This window comes from Takifugu flavidus, chromosome 11 (assembly GCF_003711565.1).
Source record: "Takifugu flavidus isolate HTHZ2018 chromosome 11, ASM371156v2, whole genome shotgun sequence".
Lineage (NCBI taxonomy): Eukaryota > Metazoa > Chordata > Actinopteri > Tetraodontiformes > Tetraodontidae > Takifugu > Takifugu flavidus.
Window position 1 is genome coordinate 738961 of NC_079530.1, and position 21882 is coordinate 760842.

The 21882-nt window shown below is 51.6% G+C and overlaps 2 protein-coding genes across 5 annotated transcripts in view; both read left to right on the forward strand.

Moving 5' to 3' along the window:
* The first annotated feature begins 1555 nt into the window (after window positions 1-1555).
* On the forward strand, window positions 1556-6850 carry yipf4 (Yip1 domain family, member 4). Its single transcript, XM_057047612.1, has 6 exons — window positions 1556-1757; window positions 2378-2531; window positions 3134-3305; window positions 5558-5635; window positions 6004-6117; window positions 6187-6850. Exons 1-6 carry the CDS (start codon window positions 1700-1702, stop codon window positions 6322-6324), a joined length of 714 nt encoding a protein of 237 aa, XP_056903592.1. The 5' UTR covers window positions 1556-1699; the 3' UTR covers window positions 6325-6850.
* A 1396-nt stretch (window positions 6851-8246) lies between these two features.
* The window catches only part of birc6 (baculoviral IAP repeat containing 6), a 43756-nt gene continuing 30120 nt past the window's right edge, over window positions 8247-21882 (forward strand). For all 4 annotated transcript variants that reach the window (XM_057047599.1, XM_057047602.1, XM_057047600.1 and 1 more), the window contains exons 1-13: window positions 8247-8668; window positions 11694-11875; window positions 13877-14014; window positions 15011-15204; window positions 15301-15412; window positions 16001-16083; window positions 16188-16413; window positions 16505-16674; window positions 17049-17107; window positions 17222-18817; window positions 21071-21220; window positions 21307-21535; window positions 21669-21829. In XM_057047599.1, the coding sequence (XP_056903579.1) occupies window positions 8458-8668; window positions 11694-11875; window positions 13877-14014; window positions 15011-15204; window positions 15301-15412; window positions 16001-16083; window positions 16188-16413; window positions 16505-16674; window positions 17049-17107; window positions 17222-18817; window positions 21071-21220; window positions 21307-21535; window positions 21669-21829 (3511 nt within the window). In that variant the 5' untranslated portion in view covers window positions 8247-8457. The remainder of the gene's footprint in view (window positions 8669-11693; window positions 11876-13876; window positions 14015-15010; window positions 15205-15300; window positions 15413-16000; window positions 16084-16187; window positions 16414-16504; window positions 16675-17048; window positions 17108-17221; window positions 18818-21070; window positions 21221-21306; window positions 21536-21668; window positions 21830-21882) is intronic.

Here is a 21882-nt window from a genome sequence, read left to right on the forward strand (position 1 = left end):
TTCATTAACCGCTGCCCGCAGAGCCCCAACAATCCCCGCCCCCGCCCTCTTCTACCGCTTTAACCTGGTCAGGGGGCCTGGAGCCACATAAACATGTAGAAATGTCCGAGAAATGTCGGGGATGTCTGCTCATCCCGGCCGGGTAACCCACGTATAACAGGTTCGCTCGTTCCAATGTTCAAGTGACCCGATAAAAAGAAAAAAGGGAACTCTTTTCGTTTTGAGTGCGCGGCTCATTGCGAACTTACGGTAACGCTGTTTCCCCCTTAACCCTTGTTGAAACAGGAGAACTGGATTTACTGAAGGATTTGATATTATTCCATACAACTGACAGCACTAAACAGAAAAAAATGATCACCAAACACTTCTACTTCTAACCTCAGAGCATCTTAATGCAAATTTTGTTTAACATACTTAAAAAAACAACTCCAAAACTAATAGCTGTGGGACCAGAAATAAATGATGTATTTGACCATTGCACCTGTGGGGCTCCAGGACAAAAGCTGCAGTTTCAACCCACTGATCTATTTATGCTGCTGTTACTGCAGATGGTTTCACTGACACTGGTGAAATGTCTGCACACAACACTGGAACATTCCCCATCTTCAGGTGAGAGGACTGGAACACACTGCTGGAACGCTCCTTCTGCTGCTGTCAGTGCTGCTGATGCACTCTTGACACCACGGACTTGTGGCTGCTCCAATGCTGAGACACTGTGACAGGATGCGCTGCTCAAAGCTCTTTACTCTTATGCTGCACCATTCACGTTCCTGTCATTACTTGGGGGCATTCCATAGCTCCACAATGTTTATGGTCATAATAATAACAATAATTACAGCAGTAATCCCTGGCAATGAAATAATCAGGTGTTAAACACAAACCTAAACACAACAAGTGACGGTAAAAACTGGAAATAAAAAGTAAATGTGCAATTAAAGATCAACTGCAAGTGGTTCTCTTACCTCTCTCCACTGTTTCCACTTTGATGCTGGACTTAATCACTCCTAAAAAGCATTCTCACATGTGCATCCTTGTAATCTGGGCGGGAGAGTGAGAGGTGGAGGCCGACGCTGTTGCCGGTGGAGCCGTTTGTTCTGTAAGGAAACTGGGGTTGCGAGGAATGAGGGAGCACGGAGGTGATGAAGTTTCACTATCTGCTCAGAGTCAGGACTTCTTGGAGACAGGGATGGTCACTATTTATTTCCAGACATGTACAGACTATAGACTAGAGCACTCATGTGTCAAAGATGTTGATGAACGCGCCTGCTAGCTGTTCTGCATGGCGAACACGACTACACCACCTGGTTCATGGTGCTGATGAAGTAACCAAGACTGGGATCATTAGAACTGCTTTGATGTTTGATTAAAACAGTTTGTATATTAAAAAAATATCAACATTTATGTAACGGGAAAATAAATTTAATAAAGAAAGTTGAATGACTGTTAATGTAATTTAATTCTTGTGTTAGTACAACTCCCCGCCCCCCGGAAAGAAAACCCGAGGCGGATGATTTATGATGACCAGGAAGTTTTATTTTGGTGGTGTCACCCCGCTACACTTCCGGTTTCCGGACGGAAGCGCTTCTGTGATCTGTGATGGCGTTGTTTACGTTTCCTGGGATTTATGAGAGAAAGTTAATATAAGTATCTTTTTCTAAAGAAAATATATCCGATGTCTGGTTAGCAACAATATAAAAATATGCAGTTCCCTCCTTCCAACGGAGATTTCACTTTTGTCTCCTCTGCGGAGGCTGAAGGTAGGTTCCTTTAGCTGATATTACAGGCCCTAGAGAGGCTAATGCTAACCATTAGCTATATGTGGACGTGTCAGGATTTCACTAAAACAAACTACAGTCATTCTAATCTGGCAGCAATTTGACATGTTCTACTGCAAGTTAAAAGAAACACGCTGTTGCAGAGGCAGCTTTGGAAAAGGTTGCACCATATAATTTCTCCAATATAACTAGGTTTCCTGTTTACATCGTTTATTTGCATTATTACCTTCCAGTACTCGGGCTATCCCAGACTTGTTACCCGTCCCGTCCAGCCACTAAAGGCCTTTAGTTTAAAACGGTGAATGAGTTGTGTCACATGTAATCATGATGTAACTTGTGTTCTGGAAAAGAACACTAGTGGCACCTAAACAATACACGAGTAGTGATAATACAGCATAAAAGCTTGGCTTAGACACCCTTTACCTCACGTGCACGTTTTCGTTAGGCTGCCAGGTGAAGGTGTAATACCACAAAAGAGCAGCACTAACCTCTGCAACACACAGAATGGTACCCAAACAGCCCTGGTGATGCTGTGGAAGGAGGCAGGATGAATCCTTAAAAACAACTGTGTGTACGATGACTTGTCTGGTCTTCTGCCACAGAGCTCAGTGGCTCCATCAGTGCACAGGACATTAAACTCAACATGGGCACGGACGGCGGGAAAGACCCATATGCAACCACCTTCCTGAGGCAGAGAGGGTACGGCTGGCTGCTGGAGGTGGAAGAGGACGATGCTGAAGAAAACAAGCCTCTTCTGTGAGTATCCGTAACAGAAATGAAACAGGTGTTCATGCACATTTGTGTTTAAAAGGAAGTGTGCACTTAGAATTCAACAATACATCATCTTGGTATTCATGGACCTTAATAGGCAAACACAACCTGAGGTGAACATCATGAAGTTTCTTCTTTATTAAACGTAAAAGAAGCCAGAAAAATCCCGTAGGCAAGACTTGGTGGCCCCCAGGCCTGGAGTCTCCTTATATATGCCCCCATTGGTAGACGTGCTCTTAAGAGTACAGAGCAAATATTTAGCTCACCTGAATATAAGCTGCAGTTTTTTATGTTGTAACATGAGATATTTATACAGAAACCCTGGAAACACCTCGGCCGTCTGCTCTGTGTGTCCACCCAGTCTTCAAGAGTGTTTTCAAGATTGATTTTCTTCAAAAAGCTTCAAGAATGTGTTCGTTCTATATCATGTATAAATTAGCAGGGTTCGACGCGTGTGGGGGGAAAAAAGCTGCTAAAAATGACGGCTGTTCTGCTCCTCTAACGTTTTTCCTGCGGTTTGAGGCTGTGCACACCTGCTCCGTTAATGCCACTGTTCTCTCATCCTTGTGGTTTCTCTGTACGACTAGGGAGGAGCTGGACATCGACCTGAAGGACATCTATTACAAGATTCGATGCGTGTTAATGCCAATGCCATCGTTGGGTTACAACCGGCAGGTTGTCCGAGACAATCCAGACTTTTGGGGCCCTCTAGCTGTTGTGCTGCTTTTCTCCATGGTCTCCATCTATGGACAGTTCAGGGTATGGACACCTTTACACGCACGCTGCTGCTACGCTGCAAATACATGTGCAAAGTTAGAGTTTGTGTCCTGTGTGGTTATAAGTGCTGCAGAAACAACCACTGATGCTCTCATCACTCAATGGAGAGGCACCAATATAGAGTAACCCCCACCTACCTCCTGCTCTCCTGTCTCCTATTGTTTAATGTCCTACAACTTCCTTCCCTCTGGTTTGGACAGAAGACGTCCCACAGGTGGGACACAGCCTCCCTCTAGTGGTGCACAGAGGATTCCCTCTTATATAAATCACAGTCACCTTGGCTAGAAACATGTAGAACAGTATCTCTGTTTCAGCAGCTTCAGCTCATTTACTAGCATGTAATGACACTACTGTGTTATTTGGCTTCAGTCCATTTTATTTCATCATCAGAAGGGAATTATTTGGACATTTCTTTTGAGGACCACTTTTGGGTGCAATACATGTGAATTATTCAGGTTGGCTGCGAGGAGGGTGAATACTGTCGTCACCGTGGATTTAGTCTAAATGCACAGTTTCATAAATACCTGACAGTAAGATCTTTATTTAAATTTAGCTTCAAGTGGTGTCTGATTCAAAACGAGCTCCTACGGTTTCACTCTGAAAGTCTTTATGTTCACTGTTGAGCTTCTCCACCAGTCCAGCCTAGTTTAGTCCAGCCTAGTTTAGTCCAGCCTAGTTTAGTTTGGGCCAAACTAGTCCAGTTCATTCCAGTCTAGCTGTGTCCAGTCTAGTTGTGTCCAGTCTAGCTGTGTCCAGTCTAGTTGTGTCCAGTCTAGCTGTGTCCAGTCTAGCTGTGTCCAGTCTAGCTGTGCCCAGTCTAGCTGTGTCCAGTCTAGTTGTGGCCAGGCTAGTTGTGTCCAGTCTAGCTGTGCCCAGTCTAGTTGTGGCCAGTCTAGTTGTGGCCAGTCTAGTTGTGCCCAGTCTAGCTGTGTCCAGTCTAGCTGTGTCCAGTCTAGTTGTGCCCAGTCTAGTTGTGGCCAGTCTAGTTGTGCCCAGTCTAGTTGTGCCCAGTCTAATTGTGGCCAGTCTAGCTGTGTCCAGTCTAGCTGTGTCCAGGCTAGTTGTGGCCAGGCTAGTTGTGTCCATTCTAGCTGTGTCCAGTCTAGCTGTGTCCAGGCTAGTTGTGGCCAGGCTAGTGTGGCCAGTCTAGCTGTGTCCAGTCTAGTTGTGGCCAGTCTAGTTGTGGCCAGTCTAGTTGTGTCCAGTCTAGCTGTGTCCAGTCTAGCTGTGTCCAGTCTAGCTGTGTCCAGTCTAGTTGTGTCCAGTCTAGCTGTGGCCAGTCTAGCTGTGTCCAGTCTAGCTGTGGCCAGTCTAGCTGTGTCCAGTCTAGTTGTGTCCAGTCTAGCTGTGGCCAGTCTAGCTGTGGCCAGTCTAGTTGTGTCCAGTCTAGCTGTGTCCAGTCTAGCTGTGTCCAGTCTAGTTGTGGCCAGTCTAGTTGTGGCCAGTCTAGCTGTGTCCAGTCTAGCTGTGCTCAGTCTAGTTGTGTCCAGTCTAGTTGTGTCCAGTCTAGCTGTGGCCAGTCTAGTTGTGTCCAGTCTAGCTGTGTCCAGTCTAGCTGTGGCCAGTCTAGTTGTGTCCAGTCTAGTTGTGTCCAGTCTAGCTGTGGCCAGTCTAGTTGTGTCCAGTCTAGTTGTGTCCAGTCTAGTTGTGTCCAGGCTAGTTGTGTCCAGTCTAGCTGTGTCCAGTCTAGCTGTGGCCAGTCTAGTTGTGTCCAGTCTAGTTGTGTCCAGTCTAGCTGTGGCCAGTCTAGTTGTGTCCAGTCTAGTTGTGTCCAGTCTAGTTGTGGCCAGTCTAGCTGTGGCCAGTCTAGCTGTGGCCAGTCTAGTTGTGTCCAGTCTAGTTGTGTCCAGTCTAGCTGTGTCCAGTCTAGCTGTGTCCAGTCTAGTTGTGTCCAGTCTAGTTGTGGCCAGTCTAGCTGTGCCCAGTCTAGTTGTGTCCAGTCTAGCTGTGCCAGTCTAGTTGTGGCCAGTCTAGCTGTGCCCAGTCTAGTTGTGGCCAGTCTAGCTGTGCCCAGTCTAGTTGTGGCCAGTCTAGCTGTGTCCAGTCTAGTTGTGTCCAGTCTAGTTGTGCCCAGTCTAGTTGTGTCCAGTCTAGTTGTGCCCAGTCTAGCTGTGGCCAGTCTAGCTGTGCCCAGTCTAGTTGTGTGCCCAGTCTAGCTGTGGCCAGTCTAGCTGTGCCAGTCTAGCTGTGGCCAGTCTAGCTGTGGCTATATTAATGGTTCAGTTTGTCTCCAGGTTGTTTCCTGGATCATCACCATCTGGATATTTGGATCGCTGACCATCTTTCTGCTGGCTCGTGTTCTTGGTGGTGAGGTAAGTAGAGCCGTTTGCTGTTTGAAGAGCGTTTCTGTCCTTTGAGCTGCTGTGACCATCATTTTAAACTGGGTTTACACGTCAGAGCGAATGAGTGTGATTGGTTCAGAGGCTTCAGCTACACCACACATTTTAAACCCTTTGCACATTTGGAATCAGACACAAGAGTTTGAGGAGGACCAGCGGCGTGTCTCCCGCGTGGGTGCAGAGCAGATAAAGCCGATCACCCCCCTGTGTCCAGAGGGTCTTTGGTTCTGCTGTCCCCAGGAGAAAGCCTAACGAGGCTCGAGGATGTAGATGTGTGTGTGTGAGCTGGCCCAGGTGACAGCCTCGGACCTCAGGTTCTCACCGTGCTCTCTCCTGAACAGGTCTCCTTCGGGCAGGTCCTTGGTGTGATTGGATATTCTCTTCTTCCTCTCATCCTCATCGCTCCTCTCCTCCTGGTGATCGGCGAGTTTGAGATAGTTTCCACAGTGATCAAAGTGAGTGGGCGTGTTATTCACTTGTTATTGTGGTTCTTTAGTATTAATAGCCCTGATCTTATCTTCCAGCTCTTTGGAGTCTTCTGGGCTGCTTACAGCGCCGCTTCGCTGCTGGTTGGAGACGAATTTAAGACCAAAAAGCCCCTCCTTATTTATCCTGTTTTCCTTTTGTATATTTACTTCCTGTCGCTATATACTGGTGTGTGAGCTGCTCGGTGCTGATGTTGGTGTGGGCATCAGGGGAGGAACCAGAGCACATTATTGTCCTCCTCCTCCTCCTCCTCATCATCATCATCATCACAGTTGTTACAGTTCTGATGATTCACGTGACAACAATAACAATGCTGTAATTAATAATGATCACACGCAGCTCTCTTGTAATTTGGGCCCTATGGATGTTGCAACTACCCCCCCATTTCATTCTTTAATAAAATCCGGATGCATATGGATCCTTCTGAATCTTCTCATTTAACCAGTTCATTAAAGCAGGAGATACGTTTTCGAGCTGTTTTTAAAAGAGCATTAGGTTTAAAATGTTACGTTTAATGTTTTCCGCACAGAATGAAAAGGTAGAAAAAAAAAGCTTTGGTTTGTGCAGTTTAATGTGCCATGACATTATAGATTTGGGAAGTTGGTTATCTTACACTTTCTAACCAATACGATTGCTTTTTTACTACCCTTGTGATCTGTTTGTCAAAGGTTTAAGAGTAATACATTAAAAGGATTAAATATTTGTTGTGTGTCATTTCCTGACTCATTGCTGCAGAACGTATAAAATGATCATTATGGATGTATGAATAAAGCAGCAGTGGAAAACATCAAAGGTTGATCCTGGAGGTGGGATCCGGCTGATCTCCAGGGTTCTGTCAGACACAAATAGGAAGTCTTCAGCCAAGGTTCTGTGTCTTATTCTCCTGACTAGAAATGGAATATCCCCACAACAAAAGCTTTTAATTGGCTCATGAACCCAAAGAGTCAGGAACAGTTGATGCTACATTCAAGATCACTGATGCCTCGAGGTTAATATAGATTAATGTGGGTGTGAATAGACGTAAACACAGCAGGACACTGGTGAGGGAACGAAGCGATCGTGTCTGAGAGAACGAGAGGAGAGACGGCTGAAGGCAGCTCCCCCCTGAATGAGGGCCCACCTCAGGGTCCCAGGGCTCGTGTGGGGGTCTTCTGTAGTCCACAGGCTCATGTTGTCTAGACGGAAAGAGAAGGATGACGACCGGAGACATGAGGATGTCTGATGATGCTGGGGTAGACCTGGTGAGGGCGGGGGCAGCAGGTGGAGAAGCCCTCTGCACCATGTTCTTGCACGTGTGCACGTCTCATTTCACACGAAGCCGTGTGTTCTTCGGGATCTCGGTATCTTCATTATTATCTTCCCAGAGTTTCAGCAGCCGGACTCCATCAGCAGAGGAGGCTGATGTTGGAGGGGTGCTCCTCAACGGTTTCGTTAATATTCCACCTGCTTTTTGTATTTGTATGCATGGAAATACGCTGCATATGCTTGTGTCTGCTGTAGCTAGTGTATGGAATTTTGGACTTTCTATGGAGCAAATAATAATGATGTAATAATAAACCGTTTCCCTCCCTTTGGAGATTCCTAATGTTTTTTTCCCCTGGATTGCTAGACGTCCTGTACCCCCGATAAGATGTGTCCATAATATGCCAGGGTTTCCCAGAGTTTCCTTGCTGAGGCCTCTTGGCATTATGTTTTATAATTAAGCCTACAAATATTGTCATTTATGCACTCTAGCGCCCCCTACGCAGAATAATGCGGTAAGGTATTTATAGCGTCAGAAGTTTAACGTGAATTTCTGTCTTGGGTGCAACTGTAGTGGTTTCATGAGTCTTATGAGAAGTTCCATGTCTCATTTCTGTAGCATTTAGTGCTGCAACAACAACCGGAAAACTGACAACAGCCTCCGTATACAAAACAACAAAAGGCGTGAATCTGTGTGACCGGTAGTCACGACAGAATTCCGACTGGAAAATAGAAACTGGGGAGTCTGGATCTTTCAAAGGCCTCCTGTCACCCCTGGCCCCTGTGACGTCATGCCCGTCCCCAGCGAGCGCCGCCCGGGTGTTCTCGCGAGAGTTGGCGGCGCTACGCCAGCTCCGTTTACCTACGTGTGAGTGACAGATCGGGCTGCCTGGAGTTCCTGCTGCGTGAATGGTGAATAGCTCCTGCTGCGCACACAGGCGGAAGAGAAGCGGCCGCGGAAGAAGTCGGCGGTGGCAGACAGCTAATAGTTCGTCTCAGACACTTACCAGCATTACGTGTGTCATCGCATCCCCAAAAATTGCAGACGGGAAGGCAAACCAAGAAAGATGGCGGCCGCGGCCTCGCCGGGCTCCTGCTCGTTTGGCTCCTCCGACTGGATTGTGCTGAGAGACGGCTGCCTGCGTTGCGACGAGGAGGGCCTGCGGAGCCTCTCCTACCACCCGGCCCTGAACGCTATCCTGGCCGTGACCAGCCGCGGCAGTATTAAAGTGGTCGACGGTACTTCGGGGGCGATTCTCCAGGCGTCTGCTTTACACGGTGAGGACCCGCGGCCCGTCGCCAACGTTTGAAACACCGCGTTCCGGTTCTAACTGTCAGGCTTTAAGTTGTCAACTACCGCTGACAACAGTCCAGCCCCGCTAGCAGACGGGAGCTACCCTGCAACTTGTGCTGGGCCTGCTGGGTTTAGCCGCACAGTCCTCCCGGGGCTGCTGAATCAGTATCAGACGCTGGACCTGTAACCTTCCACCACGTCCAGGGTCTTTGTGCGTCCACTGTTTGTGGACCCAGAAGCGGCTCTTTTAGAACCGGCTCTTTTAGAAGCTAGCTCGGCGCTAGCCAAAGTTAGCCGGGCGGCGTTGACGGCAGTGTGTTGTAGCGAGGGGCGATAAAGTGTCACCCTGTGGGGCTGTTGTGTCACCCAGCCGTGATGTTGGTGAGGTGGCTGCTGATCCACCAGGCTGTCAGCTCCTCCAGCGGTGCAGAATAATGTTGGAACACCTGTCCCATCACACTCGTTCCTGCTGCTCTGTCTAACAGCTGGGAGAGGGTCACGTTTACCAAGTCCTGGATGCGGATCACAGGAAGGCAGAACAGAAACTAAAAGCGCATCAGCACGTTTTTAAGCCTAATGGCTGGCGGCTCCTCGAAACTCTGCTGGTAGTTTTCAGCCTGTCAGTCCCCTTATGGATGCAGGAGTATTTGGCTCTAAAATGGCAGAAATGTGGAAAATTGTTCAGCTGACATCTGACACAATGTCGTTTTCTTTTTTTTTTTTTTTTTAATGAAAGAAAAAATAAATCTGAGATTCCGAATCAATCAAAGCCTGGCTTGTCTTCACGCCTTTTGGCTGTGTTGGCACGCCACGAGCAAAGCTTGCCCATTTAAAAGGATTTCACCACACCCCGAGTCTGGCTTCACCTTCCTGCGGCTCCACGCCGCCGGGAGCCGACGCCGCTTCGGTCGACACAACAGTGACACGACAGTCACGAGGAGGTCGTCGGTGGGAGGATTTGGGCCGAGCTGGAGTGGTTGGGCTCTTGTAATGAAGCTGTAGTATTTAAAACACTCCCCTCTTGGCTCTGCATGCACACACCACTGCGTACCTGTCTGTGCTCCACCAAGGCCCATGTTTAAAGCTTTTATTCTGAGTTCAGCTCGCGTTATAAAATGAATCACTTCACAGGAACAGTATGTATCACATATGAACTGAAGGTTTCTGAATGGGCGAGAAAGTCACGTAGAATAAATAAATTAAAACCGACAGATGTCAACAGCTCAGGCTTCCTCCTCCCCTGACTTGGCTTTGTTGCCTGCTCATGTTCTCAGTGGCTTCCATTTATTATCTTTGATGGTCAATCAGACCATAGCTTCTAACTTCAGGACCATCCCTGCTGACTTCTGCAGATATAATGCACTGGCCCCACTGACCCCCCCCCCCCCACTGGTGGGTTCCCCTCTCATTTCTGTTACACAGTTTACACGTTTCCATGGGCAACAACGTTCTGTCTTTGATAACCACAACATGGATAAAAATAGGCCTTAAGTATTTAAAAGGAGCATAGTGCTCCATCAGCCGGATTGTTGTTAGAGGAAGCTGCCGTTGTGGACTCCTGTGGTGCCTCCAGTCTGAGGGTAGAAGGTCCAACAGTCCTGCTGGGCAGTGTTGACAGTCAACGTGATGTCCTTGCTGATGTTGCCGAGCTTGTTCCTTCAAGCCCTTGGATGAATTTGGCTCAAGGTCCCGGCTCCTTTCTGAAGCCAACCATGACCTCCACTGTCTTAGCTGTGTTTGAGCTTCTTCCTCAATGGCCCCATTGGCCACCCTCCTCCTGTAGGCTGCTTCCTCCCCACCACTGACCCTCCTCCTGTAGGGGACTTCCTCCCCACCAGTGACCCTCCTCCTGTAGGCTGCTTCCTCCCCACCACTGACCCTCCTCCTGTAGGGGACTTCCTCCCCACCAGTGACCCTCCTCCTGTAGGCTGCTTCCTCCCCACCACTGACCCTCCTCCTGTAGGGGACTTCCTCCCCACCAGTGACCCTCCTCCTGTAGGCTGCTTCCTCCCCACCACTGACCCTCTCCTGTAGGCTGCTTCCTCCCCACCAGTGACCCTCCTCCTGTAGGGGACTTCCTCCCCACCACTGACCCTCCTCCTGTAGGTGACCCTCCCCACCACTGACCCTCCTCCTGTAGGCTGCTTCCTCCCCACCACTGACCCTCCTCCTGTAGGGGACTTCCTCCCCACCACTGACCCTCCTCCTGTAGGTGACCCTCCCCACCACTGACCCTCCTCCTGTAGGCTGCTTCCTCCCCACCACTGACCCTCCTCCTGTAGGGGACTTCCTCCCCACCACTGACCCTCCTCCTGTAGGGGACTTCCTCCCCACCACTGACCCTCCTCCTGTAGGCTGCTTCCTCCCCACCACTGACCCTCCTCCTGTAGGCTGCTTCCTCCCCACCACTGACCCTCCTCCTGTAGGTGACCCTCCCCACCAGTGACCCTCCTCCTGTAGGCTGCTTCCTCCCCACCACTGACCCTCCTCCTGTAGGCTGCTTCCTCCCCACCACTGACCCTCCTCCTGTAGGTGACCCTCCCCACCACTGACCCTCCTCCTGTAGGGGACTTCCTCCCCACCACTGACCCTCCTCCTGTAGGCTGCTTCCTGCCCTCCCCAGCAGTGATCAGCCTCCCCTCTCATGTGTTGGTGTTCGCACCACAGCCAGACCAGGATGTGGGTGTATTTCGTCTATAGATCATATAGAGTATATATGTATAGAGTGTATAGAGTGTATAGAGTGTATAGAGTGTATAGAGTGTATAGAGTGTATAGTGTGTATAGTGTGTATAGTGTGTGTGTAGAGCGTATGCCGTCTATACAACCTGCTCTGCTTCCAACCTGCGCTGCTTGTGTTCTACATTTTCCTTCTATTTTACACCAGAATCAACATGAAATGTCTCTTTCAGTCTCAGCCTGCCTTTTGGCGTTAGAGAGGAACTATTTCATCTAGAAAAAGAGGGCTGTAACGTAAATATTAGCTTGTGTTTCATTCCTTGTTCACAGCTAAACCTGGCGGTCGCATCAGGTGTCAGTACGTTCCCACCGTGGACAAGGTGCTTTTTGTGGATGACTACGCAGTCGGGTGTAGGAAGGACCTCAACGGCATCCTGCTGCTGGACACTGCTCTCCAGCCCCCCGTGGGCAAGGCTGAGGACTTGGTTCACCTGGAGCTGCCCGTCACCGAGGTAAGAAGGGCTTGGGTTCAGTCATCAGTGGGTCAGGCTGGCTACAGCGATGAGACCTGCTGTCCAGAGTACCGCTGTTTACCCCTGGGGGCAGTAGCCTGGAGGCTGCACCAGGGGAGGCTGCACCAGGGGAGGCTGCACCCATGGGAGGCTGCACCAGGGGAGGCTGCACCCAGGGGAGGCTGCTCCAGGGGAGGCTGCACCAGGGGAGGCTGCACCCAGGGGAGGCTGCTCCAGGGGAGGCTGCACCAGGGAGGCTGCACCCATGGGAGGCTGCACCAGGGGAGGCTGCACCCAGGGGAGGCTGCTCCAGGGGAGGCTGCACCAGGGGAGGCTGCACCCAGGGGAGGCTGCTCCAGGGGAGGCTGCACCAGGGGAGGCTGCACCAGGGGAGGCTGCACCCAGGGGAGGCTGCACCAGGGGAGGCTGCACCCAGGGGAGGCTGCACCCAGGGGAGGCTGCTCCAGGGGAGGCTGCACCAGGGGGGAGGTGCACCCAGGGGAGGCTGCTCCAGGGGAGGCTGCACCAGGGGAGGCTGCACCAGGGAGGCTGCACCCAGGGGAGGCTGCACCAGGGAGGCTGCACCCGGGGAGGCTGCACCAGGGGAGGCTGCTCCAGGGGGGCTGCACCAGGGAGGCTGCACCAGGGGAGGCTGCTCCAGGGGAGGCTGCACCAGGGGAGGCTGCACCAGGGGAGGCTGCACCCAGGGGAGGCTGCACCCAGGGAGGCTGCTCCAGGGGAGGCTGCACCAGGGGAGGCTGCACCAGGGGAGGCTGCACCCAGGGGAGGCTGCACCCAGAGGAGGCTGCACCCAGAGGAGGCTGCACCAGGGGAGGCTGCACCCATGGGAGGCTGCACCCAGGGGAGGCTGCACCCAGGGGAGGCTGCTCCAGGGGAGGCTGCACCCATGGGAGGCTGCACCCATGGGAGGCTGCACCCAGGGGAGGCTGCTCCAGGGGAGGCTGCACCCATGGGAGGCTGCTCCAGGGGAGGCTGCACCAGGGGAGGCTGCACCAGGGGAGGCTGCACCAGGGGAGGCTGCACCCAGGGGAGGCTGCACCCAGGGGAGGCTGCCCATGGGAGGCTGCTCCAGGGGAGGCTGCTCCAGGGAGGCTGCACCAGGGGAGGCCGCACCAGGGGAGGCCGCACCCAGGGAGGCTGCACCCAGGGGAGGCTGCACCCAGGGGAGGCTGCACCAGGGAAGGCTGCACCCATGGGAGGCTGCACCCAGAGGAGGCTGCTCCAGGGGAGGCTGCACCCAGGGAGGCTGCACCCATGGGAGGCTGCACCCAGAGGAGGGCTCCAGGGGGGCTGCACCCAGGGGAGGCTGCACCCATGGGAGGCTGCACCCATGGGAGGCTGCACCAGGGAGGCTGCACCAGGGGAGGCTGCACCATGGGAGGCTGCACCCAGGGGAGGCTGCACCAGGGGAGGCTGCACCAGGAGAGGCTGCACCAGGGGAGGCTGCACCAGGGGAGGCTGCACCAGGGGAGGCTGCACACAGGGGAGGCTGCACCCATAGGAGGCTGCACCAGGGGAGGCTGCACCCAGGGGAGGCTGCACCCAGGGGAGGCTGCACCCAGAGGAGGCTGCACCCAGGGGAGGCTGCACCCAGGGGAGGCTGCACCCAGGGGAGGCTGCACCCAGGGGAGGCTGCACCAGGGGAGTTTTCCCTCTAATTGAGCGGCGACAGCAGCAGCTTCCACTTCTCCTGCAATGTTGCGTGAGGCATTCATTGCCATTCGCTCTGAATAATTGTGTCCATGTAAACATGGCTAGGGTTAGGGCCAGTGGGGATGAAGATCTCTGATCAGAAGCAATAATAAGGGCTTCATGGGCCACCATGTTGGCCCTCGTAGGAACATGTGACCACAGAGGAGTGGCTCTATTCTGCTCCTTAGACAATCATATCTGATTTTTTTAAATTGTGATGAAATGGTGAGAATTGCTGACTTGCTTGTGTTTCTCCAGGTTATATTGAACAGAACCTTTATCTTTCAGGCCCAGCAGATATTGTCAACCTGCCTGGAAAAGATTGACATTTCCAGTACGGAGGGCTATGATGTGTTCCTCAGCCAGCTGAAAGATGGCCTCAAGAATACCTCACATGAGACTGCAGCAAACCACAAAGTGGCCAAGGTAAACCTGCCAGCCCCCGCTGGAGTGTACATGGTTACTGACACACCTGACAAATGGAGCCCCTCGTACCGAGCCACTTCTCCATTAGCCCCCACTCAGCCAGGGTCCAGTTTTGGGGTCGTTGTGACTGAGGGTAGCAGGGGGCTCGGAGGGTGCTGAGCAGCAACCATCACGAGTCTGAATGCTCTGATTGGCCAGAGGATTGGCCATTCAGAAAACTCACCCCCCCCTTTTTAAACCCCCGCAACAGTGACACAGGCTCATATCTTTATTTTAAAAAAGAGTGAAACCAGAAATAAGGTTTCCCTCTTGGGCCAAAAGTCTCCGCCGATCACTAAACCTCACACCTCCATTCCCGCCCCTCTTGGATCTTCTGTTATTTACCGTCTGTTGTTGAAGACGTGCTGAACTGAATTTTCCTTTTGGAGCTGCGCTCGTTCTTCTTACTGTCTGGTTTCACTATTAAGGTTTGTTTTTTAGGAGAATCAGCCTCTCTGTCAGGTTAGCATTAAGCCCAACTACAAAAGTAAGATATATTCACAGTATATCTATCATTCTTATTATTATTATTGTATAACACGGGAACGGGGTCACTCTTACAGTTTTAAACTGAGCGCTTGAACTGATCACTCATCATAATTTCATATTTGCTCCAAACGGCCTCTGATGACGTTGATGACAGTGGACCAAGAGAATAAAGCTGAACTGCTGTTTCCTGCTGGAATTTGAAGTCTCGTCCTGAGCTCCTGCAGATGTTCGGTGGCTGCTGTCTTGTCCTGCAGATTTTGCAAATTCTTGGGGGAAAAAACCCCCAAATTTTACTGACGTTGGTGTTTAAAAGCAACAAACTGGGAGCATGAAAAGGCAGAATGCTTTTATATTCACTATGAATAAGTACACCTGTGCATTAACTACCTGCTTTATGGGATATCTCTGAGCCAAAGTTCATCTGGATTCTTTCTTTGCTTCTCTAATTATCCGTATGTTCTCTTTCAGTGGGCAACAGTGACCTTCCATCTCCCCCACCAAATTATGAAGCTGGTGGCCAATGCCATTGTCACCGAGCTCAAGAAGATTAACCAGAATGTTGCTGCCTTGTCTGTAGCTTCATCCATTTTGGACAGGCTGTCGTACCTCCTGTCCAGCACCAGGCCAGAGCTCGGCGTGGGCCCTGGACGCTCTGTAGATAGGTGAGGAAACCCAACAGGGTGTTCATCTCCTTACCTGTCCCACAACATGTGTGGGTCGCACATAAAGTCATGGAGACATATTTGTGTTTTCTCTAGATCGCTGATGTACAGCGAGGCCAACAGGAGGGAGACGTTTACCTCTTGGCCCCATGCAGGCTACAGGTGGGCTCAGCCTGATCCAATGGCACAGGCGGGCTTCTACCACCAGGTGGGTTGACTCACCTCGAGGATGCTGGGGGCACCGTCCGGTGGGGCTCCACAGGCCTCTAGAGTAGCTGCTGACTAGTAGAGTAGGAGGCATTATGAAGCAGCAGCACCTCTAAAGGGATTCAGTCTCCCCAGGGGAAAACTCTTCTACTCAAGCTGCAGCGTGTTGTGTTCAGGAGGACACGGCAGATACAGGGACACACGGGGGGGCAGATGTACACTTTAGACCAGACTGTGGTCATCGCATGTCCCCCAACGCCCCTGATGGAGGGGGGTCAGGGACTCCAGTGCTCTCCCTACGTACCAACCAACAAGGAGAGGCTGAAAAGCTTGGGCCATGTTTTAAAATTGTTAAATGAAGAATAACTTTGGTGGTGAAACATAAAATAATCCCAATTCTAGTGATGCCCCCCAGGTGGAGGCAGGATTTGCAGACAGAGGGAGGGTGTATAAAGCTCCTGTTGCCAACGTGGAACCAGCATGAATAAAATAATGTGTGCAGCAGGAAACCAAAGAGAGAGGTCCTCATTGTTGCCAATGTCCAGAAGATGACGTGTAAATCATCCTAACCTGACTGCTGTGTCTCCAGCCCGCCTCCACAGGTGACGACAGAGCCATGTGTTTCACCTGCAGCGTGTGTCTGGTCTGTTGGGAACCTACAGATGAGCCCTGGTGGGTGCCAATCTCTCCAAATGACGACGCAGTGTTAATAAATGTTGGATAATGTTGGAACAATGATTTCAAATCCTGTCCAATGTTTTTGAACGACGCCGCAGGTCCGAACACGAGCGCCATTCTCCCAATTGTCCATTTGTGAAGGGTGAACACACGCAGAATGTTCCGCTCTCTGTGACTCTGGCCACCAGCCCAGCCCAATTCCCCAACAGCCCCGACAGTTCTGACAAAATTACCTGCTTCGGTTTCGGAACTTGTCCACAATTCCTGGCTGCTGCCACCAAGAGGGGCAAGATCTGTATTTGGGACATCTCGAAGATTATGAAGGTCAGAAGATGCTGAAACTGTTGGAGGTCTTGTGTTTTACCCAGGCTCAAAGTGGAAGATAACTGGCACCTTCATTTCTTTGGTCCATCAGGTTCATTTGAAGTTTGACATCAACCCTTACGACCCAATCATACTGAGGAAGCTGGTGCTGTGTGGGGGCGAGCAGAACCAGCACGGTCTAGCAGAGTCTCGGAGACCCATCCTGGCCTGGCTTGATGAGTCATCGTCTTGCTTTGACCTGCCCAAGTTGGAAGGAGACAGGTAACCTACCTAGTTGACGTCACCTTTAGGTGCTGGCTGGCCCAGACTCTGGGACTCTGAGACTCCAAACTCTGGTGGAACGTCCTCTTGTTGATTTGGGTGTCACCAAAGGTGACATTCCGATTCGTCTCTCTAACAGAAGTCTGAAGGTTTTGTTTTACATTAGACTGAGATTTGGACCGGGCCATGAATGCCCCCCTCCCCCAGCATGGTAACCTCCTCTCTGGTGCTGGTTAACTCGCCACAACCACCGCCCCGGTTAGGAGGGCGTGCACACGTGGTCGTAGAGTTGGGGGGGGCGGCAGTGATACCAGGGACTTCTTTATTGTTGGCTCTCAAGAAGATAGCAAAGACGGCTCTCTCTTCTTTTCCAGTGATGACCAGTTGGAGGATTCCGACAGCGATGAGCATTCCCGATCAGACTCCGTTACAGGTACGAGCTCCTGGACCACACTGCGACATATTGATCAACTTGCCTTTGAGCCTTCGTGAGCGTCTTTACGGCACTGTAACAGAAAAAAGACGTAATCTTGCTCTGTTTTTACAGGCCAGCATTCCCAGTGGGAGAGCATGGATCTGAGCCTTGGGGTGACAGCGCTGAGTATCCTCCAGCAGCCAGAGAAGCTCCAGTGGGAAGTTGTGGCCAGCGTGCTGGAGGACACGGTCAAGGATCTGGAGGAGCTGGGTGTGAATCCCTCAGCCAACCAGCCCAAGTCCCACAGCCTGGGCAAATCCAAGGAGAATGTGGCCGACAGCCACACCATTCCCTTCCCCTGCCTCCTAGCTGGGGGCCTGTTCAGCTATTCTTCAGGCACAATCACAGCCGGACCCCCAAACACACCTTTACCAGTAGCATGTAGAACCACCGATGGACCTCTTAGGAATCAGGGTCCTGAACCCTTCTACTCAGGGCCATTACAGGACCGGGGCCCCATGGAGATAGAGACCTGTAGCCCCCCACCGGTGGCCCCAGAGAAGGACTACTCTAAAGCTGCAGCTTGTCAGTCTACCTGTCCCTCTTCTGCGGTGCCAACACACAGGACTGTCCCTGTGCTTCTGCTCTACAGTATCAGAGACGTGGACGAAAAGATCTCAGGGCAGGTGTTTGGGCAGATGAACAATGCAGTGAGTAAGGGGCTCCACGAGGAGGGCTTCACTGTGCCCCAGATTATAGAAATGGAGTTTGACACACACGAGCAGCTTCTCCTTCAGGATCCCCCCATCACATACATCCAGCAGTTTGCTGATGCAGCTACTAATCTGTCGGGGTTGGAAGGTAACGTGGAGAAGTGGAGCACGCTGGCCTCCGCCACTGTTTCTACGCCCCCCCGGCCTGGTGCACTGGTGCAGTGCTTGAGGCTGCCCAAACAGCTGGAAGAGGAAAATCTGTACGTGGACTCCATCACCCCCTGCTGGGATGGTGCACATCTCCTGGTCAGCTTGCAGCACTGCTGTGCTGAGTCTACAAGTGCTACGAATCAGGTTGAAGCACTTAACAACCTCAACCGTCTGCACTCTGCCCTATGCAGCCATCGCCATGGAGACCCCCCCCCACCAGTAGCCAATGTTGTGGAAGGCCACCACCAGTGCAGCTCAGCATCTCAGTCACCCCTCATCCTGCCACCAGAAGACCAGCAGCAGCTGCACCGCTCACAGACCGGGAGTAACGGTGGTTATCTGGCGCTCTACAAGGTCAACTACTCCACTCGTATCGTCACCTTGGATGAGGAACCTATCAAGGTTCACAAGATCTTGGACCCATCTGATGCCATCACATCTCTTATACTGCTGCCTCCTGATGTTCTTGATACCAGAGAGGACGACAGTGAGGAGACACCAGAGGACGCTTTCCCACCCGCCTCAAAAACGTGCTCTTTTGGACCAAAGTTTGGAAGTGGAGCAGCCGCCACCAGCAGTAGAACTGCAGCCACCATCTCTGCCTCCAGCCTCAAAGAGGTGTCAGGCTTGGGTCATCTTGTTCTCACCACACATACTGGATACATTATGATCATGGACCTGTCCACGTTAGAGGTCCTGACCAAGGTGGAGCCTCCTAAGAAGGAGGGCTCCTTAGATGAGTTAGACCCTTTTGTCTCAGTGACCTTTTGCTCTGGGACTGACCGCCTTTGTGCCTGTACAAAAGGTGAGTATCTTCCTGCTCGCAGTGTTGCTTCATGTCTGTTTATCATCGTCAGGGCCGGATGGATCCGGCTCTAATGTCGTTCCCGTTCAGAATCACCCCTGGGTGCATATGTGAAGCTGTAGTGCTCAGTCTCCTCGTTAGGTGACTCACTGGGTGCCGGTGGATTAGTGATTAGTCAGGCCACTCATTCCAGTTTGGAACAGGTAGGTAACCTTAAAGGTGTTCACGTGCACACAAGAAACGCTCCACTAGAATAGGCCCAATGGAGCCGGACTCCTGTCCCCAGATCGCTGGGTTGGGAGTCCAGAGCACGTGGACGGCGAGCTGGCCAGTGGGATTTATTTCTTTATTTTTGCTGCTCTTCTAACAACATGCTTAAGGTGGAGATGGTCCATTAAGCTGGTCCTGCTTGAAACGGTTGTTCTGGGTTTTGTGAAGTGTTGCCTGGCGCCGCTCTCGCTGGACTCTGCCTCCCATCAGCTACAAGCGTAGTGGGCCAGGTTCCTCTCTCTAATGTCCTGGTTTGGGGGTTATATTTCTAAATATTACAGATTTAGAACCAATTACAATAGCTATTCGTTATTCCTTCTCATGGCTCCTATGCCTGAGCTAGATTCTTCTAGGATATAGACCCCCCTGTCTCCAGACGGTGTCAGGCTAGCGTCAGAGCCTCTGAAGCACGGTGCTTCTGAGGACCCTCCTGTGTAGCTGATGTAGGTGCAGCTGCTGCTGCTGAGCATTCAGCCAGACCTCCAGAGTCTGATCAGCCGTCCTGGAGGGCTGAGCAGCTCTTGGTCTTCCTGACCTTATCGTGACCTTGACCTGCAATCTGCTCGTTCTTACAAGGTTTCTGTGAGGGTTTAATTAGGGAATGAACTTTAATGCTTTCTTCTGAAAATTAAGGCCTTAAATAGCATTAAAAAGTTTGAATGAACTTTGATGCTTTCTTCTGAAAATTAAGGCCTTAAATAGCATTAAAAAGTTTTACATTTTATTGGAACTTCCATGACACTTGTAGGAGATTTGATAAATATCTAATTTTTCAAATTCTTCCAATTTCCAGTATCCGTATATAATAGAAGTGCTGTCAGCACAACGTTCTGAATGTGCTTCCGGTTGGTTCCAAATTGTCCAAACACCAGGTGTGTGTCTGTTAGCACACACTGGTGTTTGTCTTCTATGCTGGGATGGGACCTGAGGAGTCGGAGATGGCTGCAGCTCCCAGCCAAGGTAGAGCAGAGGAGGCACCTACAGGTTGGAGGTCAGGCCCTCTAATACTGAGGTGGACACGATCCCAGCTGCCCTGGACAAGCCCGTAGCTCACTATGAAACCAAAACAAGCTATGCTAATTAGCAATAGCCCAAAGGCTGTGTTTACTAAAGGCCTCCCATCTTCACTTTAGTCTTGTGGTAGAAGCAAAGCAGCCTGTTCATGCTTTGTCCTGCACCTCAGGAATGAAACCTTTGGTACTAGTTCGTTAAGTTAATTTAACAAGCCAAGTTAGGTTAAAAATCCAATCAAAATGGTTGCATCAGTAGAAAACTGTGCACGTGTGTGTCCACCGGCTCCAGCTGCTACTATTAACATGTGTAGGGAGGAGTTCCAAGAGAGCAGCATTGGCCATAAATCTGTGGTACCTCTGTCACAAACCACCCCTGCTCATTACAGAGGGCGCCATCACGGTGAGGCGTGGGGGTATGAAGGGCTGGGGGGGCGCTGCACAGGGGGGGTATGAAGGCCGGGGGGGCGCTGCACGGGGGGTATGAAGGGCCGGTGCAGGGGGGGTATGAAGGGCCGGGGGGGCGCTGCACAGGGGGGGTATGAAGGGACGGTGCAGGGGGGGTATGAAGGGACGGTGCAGGGGGGGTATGAAGGGACGGTGCAGGGGGGGTATGAAGGGACGGTGCAGGGGGGGTATGAAGGGACGGTGCAGGGGGGGTATGGAGGGCCGGTGCAGGGGGAATATGAAGGGACGGTGCAGGGGGGGTATGAAGGGACGGTGCGGGGGGGCTGCCCTCAGTGTTGGGGCACCTTTGTAAGTTAGAGGGGGTGACTATTGCTACGCCAAGCGGTGCTGCTCAGAGCTGTAGCAGTAGGTTTAGGGTGCGTATATTCACACAACCAGGTTCTGACCCGTTTTCAGTTGTTTAATGTTCGGGGGGGGCACGTCTTCACCCATTGGGTGTAAAACTTCATGTTTTCAAGGTCACACCTGTTTTGAATGTTGATTATGCTTTTCAATTGCGGTGAAGGTGGAGAACTTCATTTCCTTCAAATTGGAGGTGTTTCTGAAGATGCTGACGATGGAGACATGTTTATTGATGCCCCAATTTCTAAAGGGGCTGAACTTTTGCATGAAGGGGTGAAATCCTCCTCCCATCCTTGCAGTCCTGGTAGTGCAGGTATACCTCAGCTCACAGTCACCACTTGGGTTCATGTCAGTCCTCACTGAACTCGTGCCTTAGAACCGACGTCCTCTGTGTGACAGGAGTGGTGGACCTGCTCGTGGACCAGCCACTGACCACAGAGAGTCTGATGGCTCTAGTAGAGCTGACCTGCTTCGAGACCTTGACTCCCCGGTTCTCGGCGACCGTGCCCCCGTGCTGGGTGGAGGTGCAGCAGGAGCAGCAGCAGCGCAGACACCCGCAGCACCTTCACCAGCAGCATCACGGAGATGCAGCCCAGCACACCCGGACCTGGAAGCTCCAGAGTGACAGGTAGTTGTCTCAAAGCTCCACCCGACAGATGCGGACCTCTGCGGTGCTGTCCAAGCGGCCCTGCTTCTCTTCCTGTGTAACTCTGTCCCTCATCTCTCTGAAGAAGTGACCCTCTGCCATGCTCTTTCTGCAGTTCCAGCTGGGATGAACATGTCTTTGAGCTGGTTCTGCCCAAGGCCTGCATGGTGGGACATGTTGACCTGAAGTTTGTCCTCAATCCCAACACCATCAATATTCCTCAGATTCAAGTCACTTTACTGAAAAACAAAGCTCCTGGGCTGGGCAAGGTCACAGGTGAGGACGCCGCTGTGCCATTTTCCAGTGTAGTAGTAACTGTTCAACACACA

What these genes read in the sequence shown, in the direction of transcription:
- yipf4 (XM_057047612.1), top strand. Translation starts at nt 1,700, where the DNA reads ATGCAGTTCCCTCCTTCCAACGGAGATTTCACTTTTGTCTCCTCTGCG. An exon ending in CTCCTCTGCGGAGGCTGAAG is followed by an intron (nt 1,758 to 2,377) that starts GTAGGTTCCTTT and finishes CTTCTGCCACAG; the next exon opens with AGCTCAGTGGCTCCATCAGT. An exon ending in TAGTTTCCACAGTGATCAAA is followed by an intron (nt 6,118 to 6,186) that starts GTGAGTGGGCGT and finishes CTTATCTTCCAG; the next exon opens with CTCTTTGGAGTCTTCTGGGC.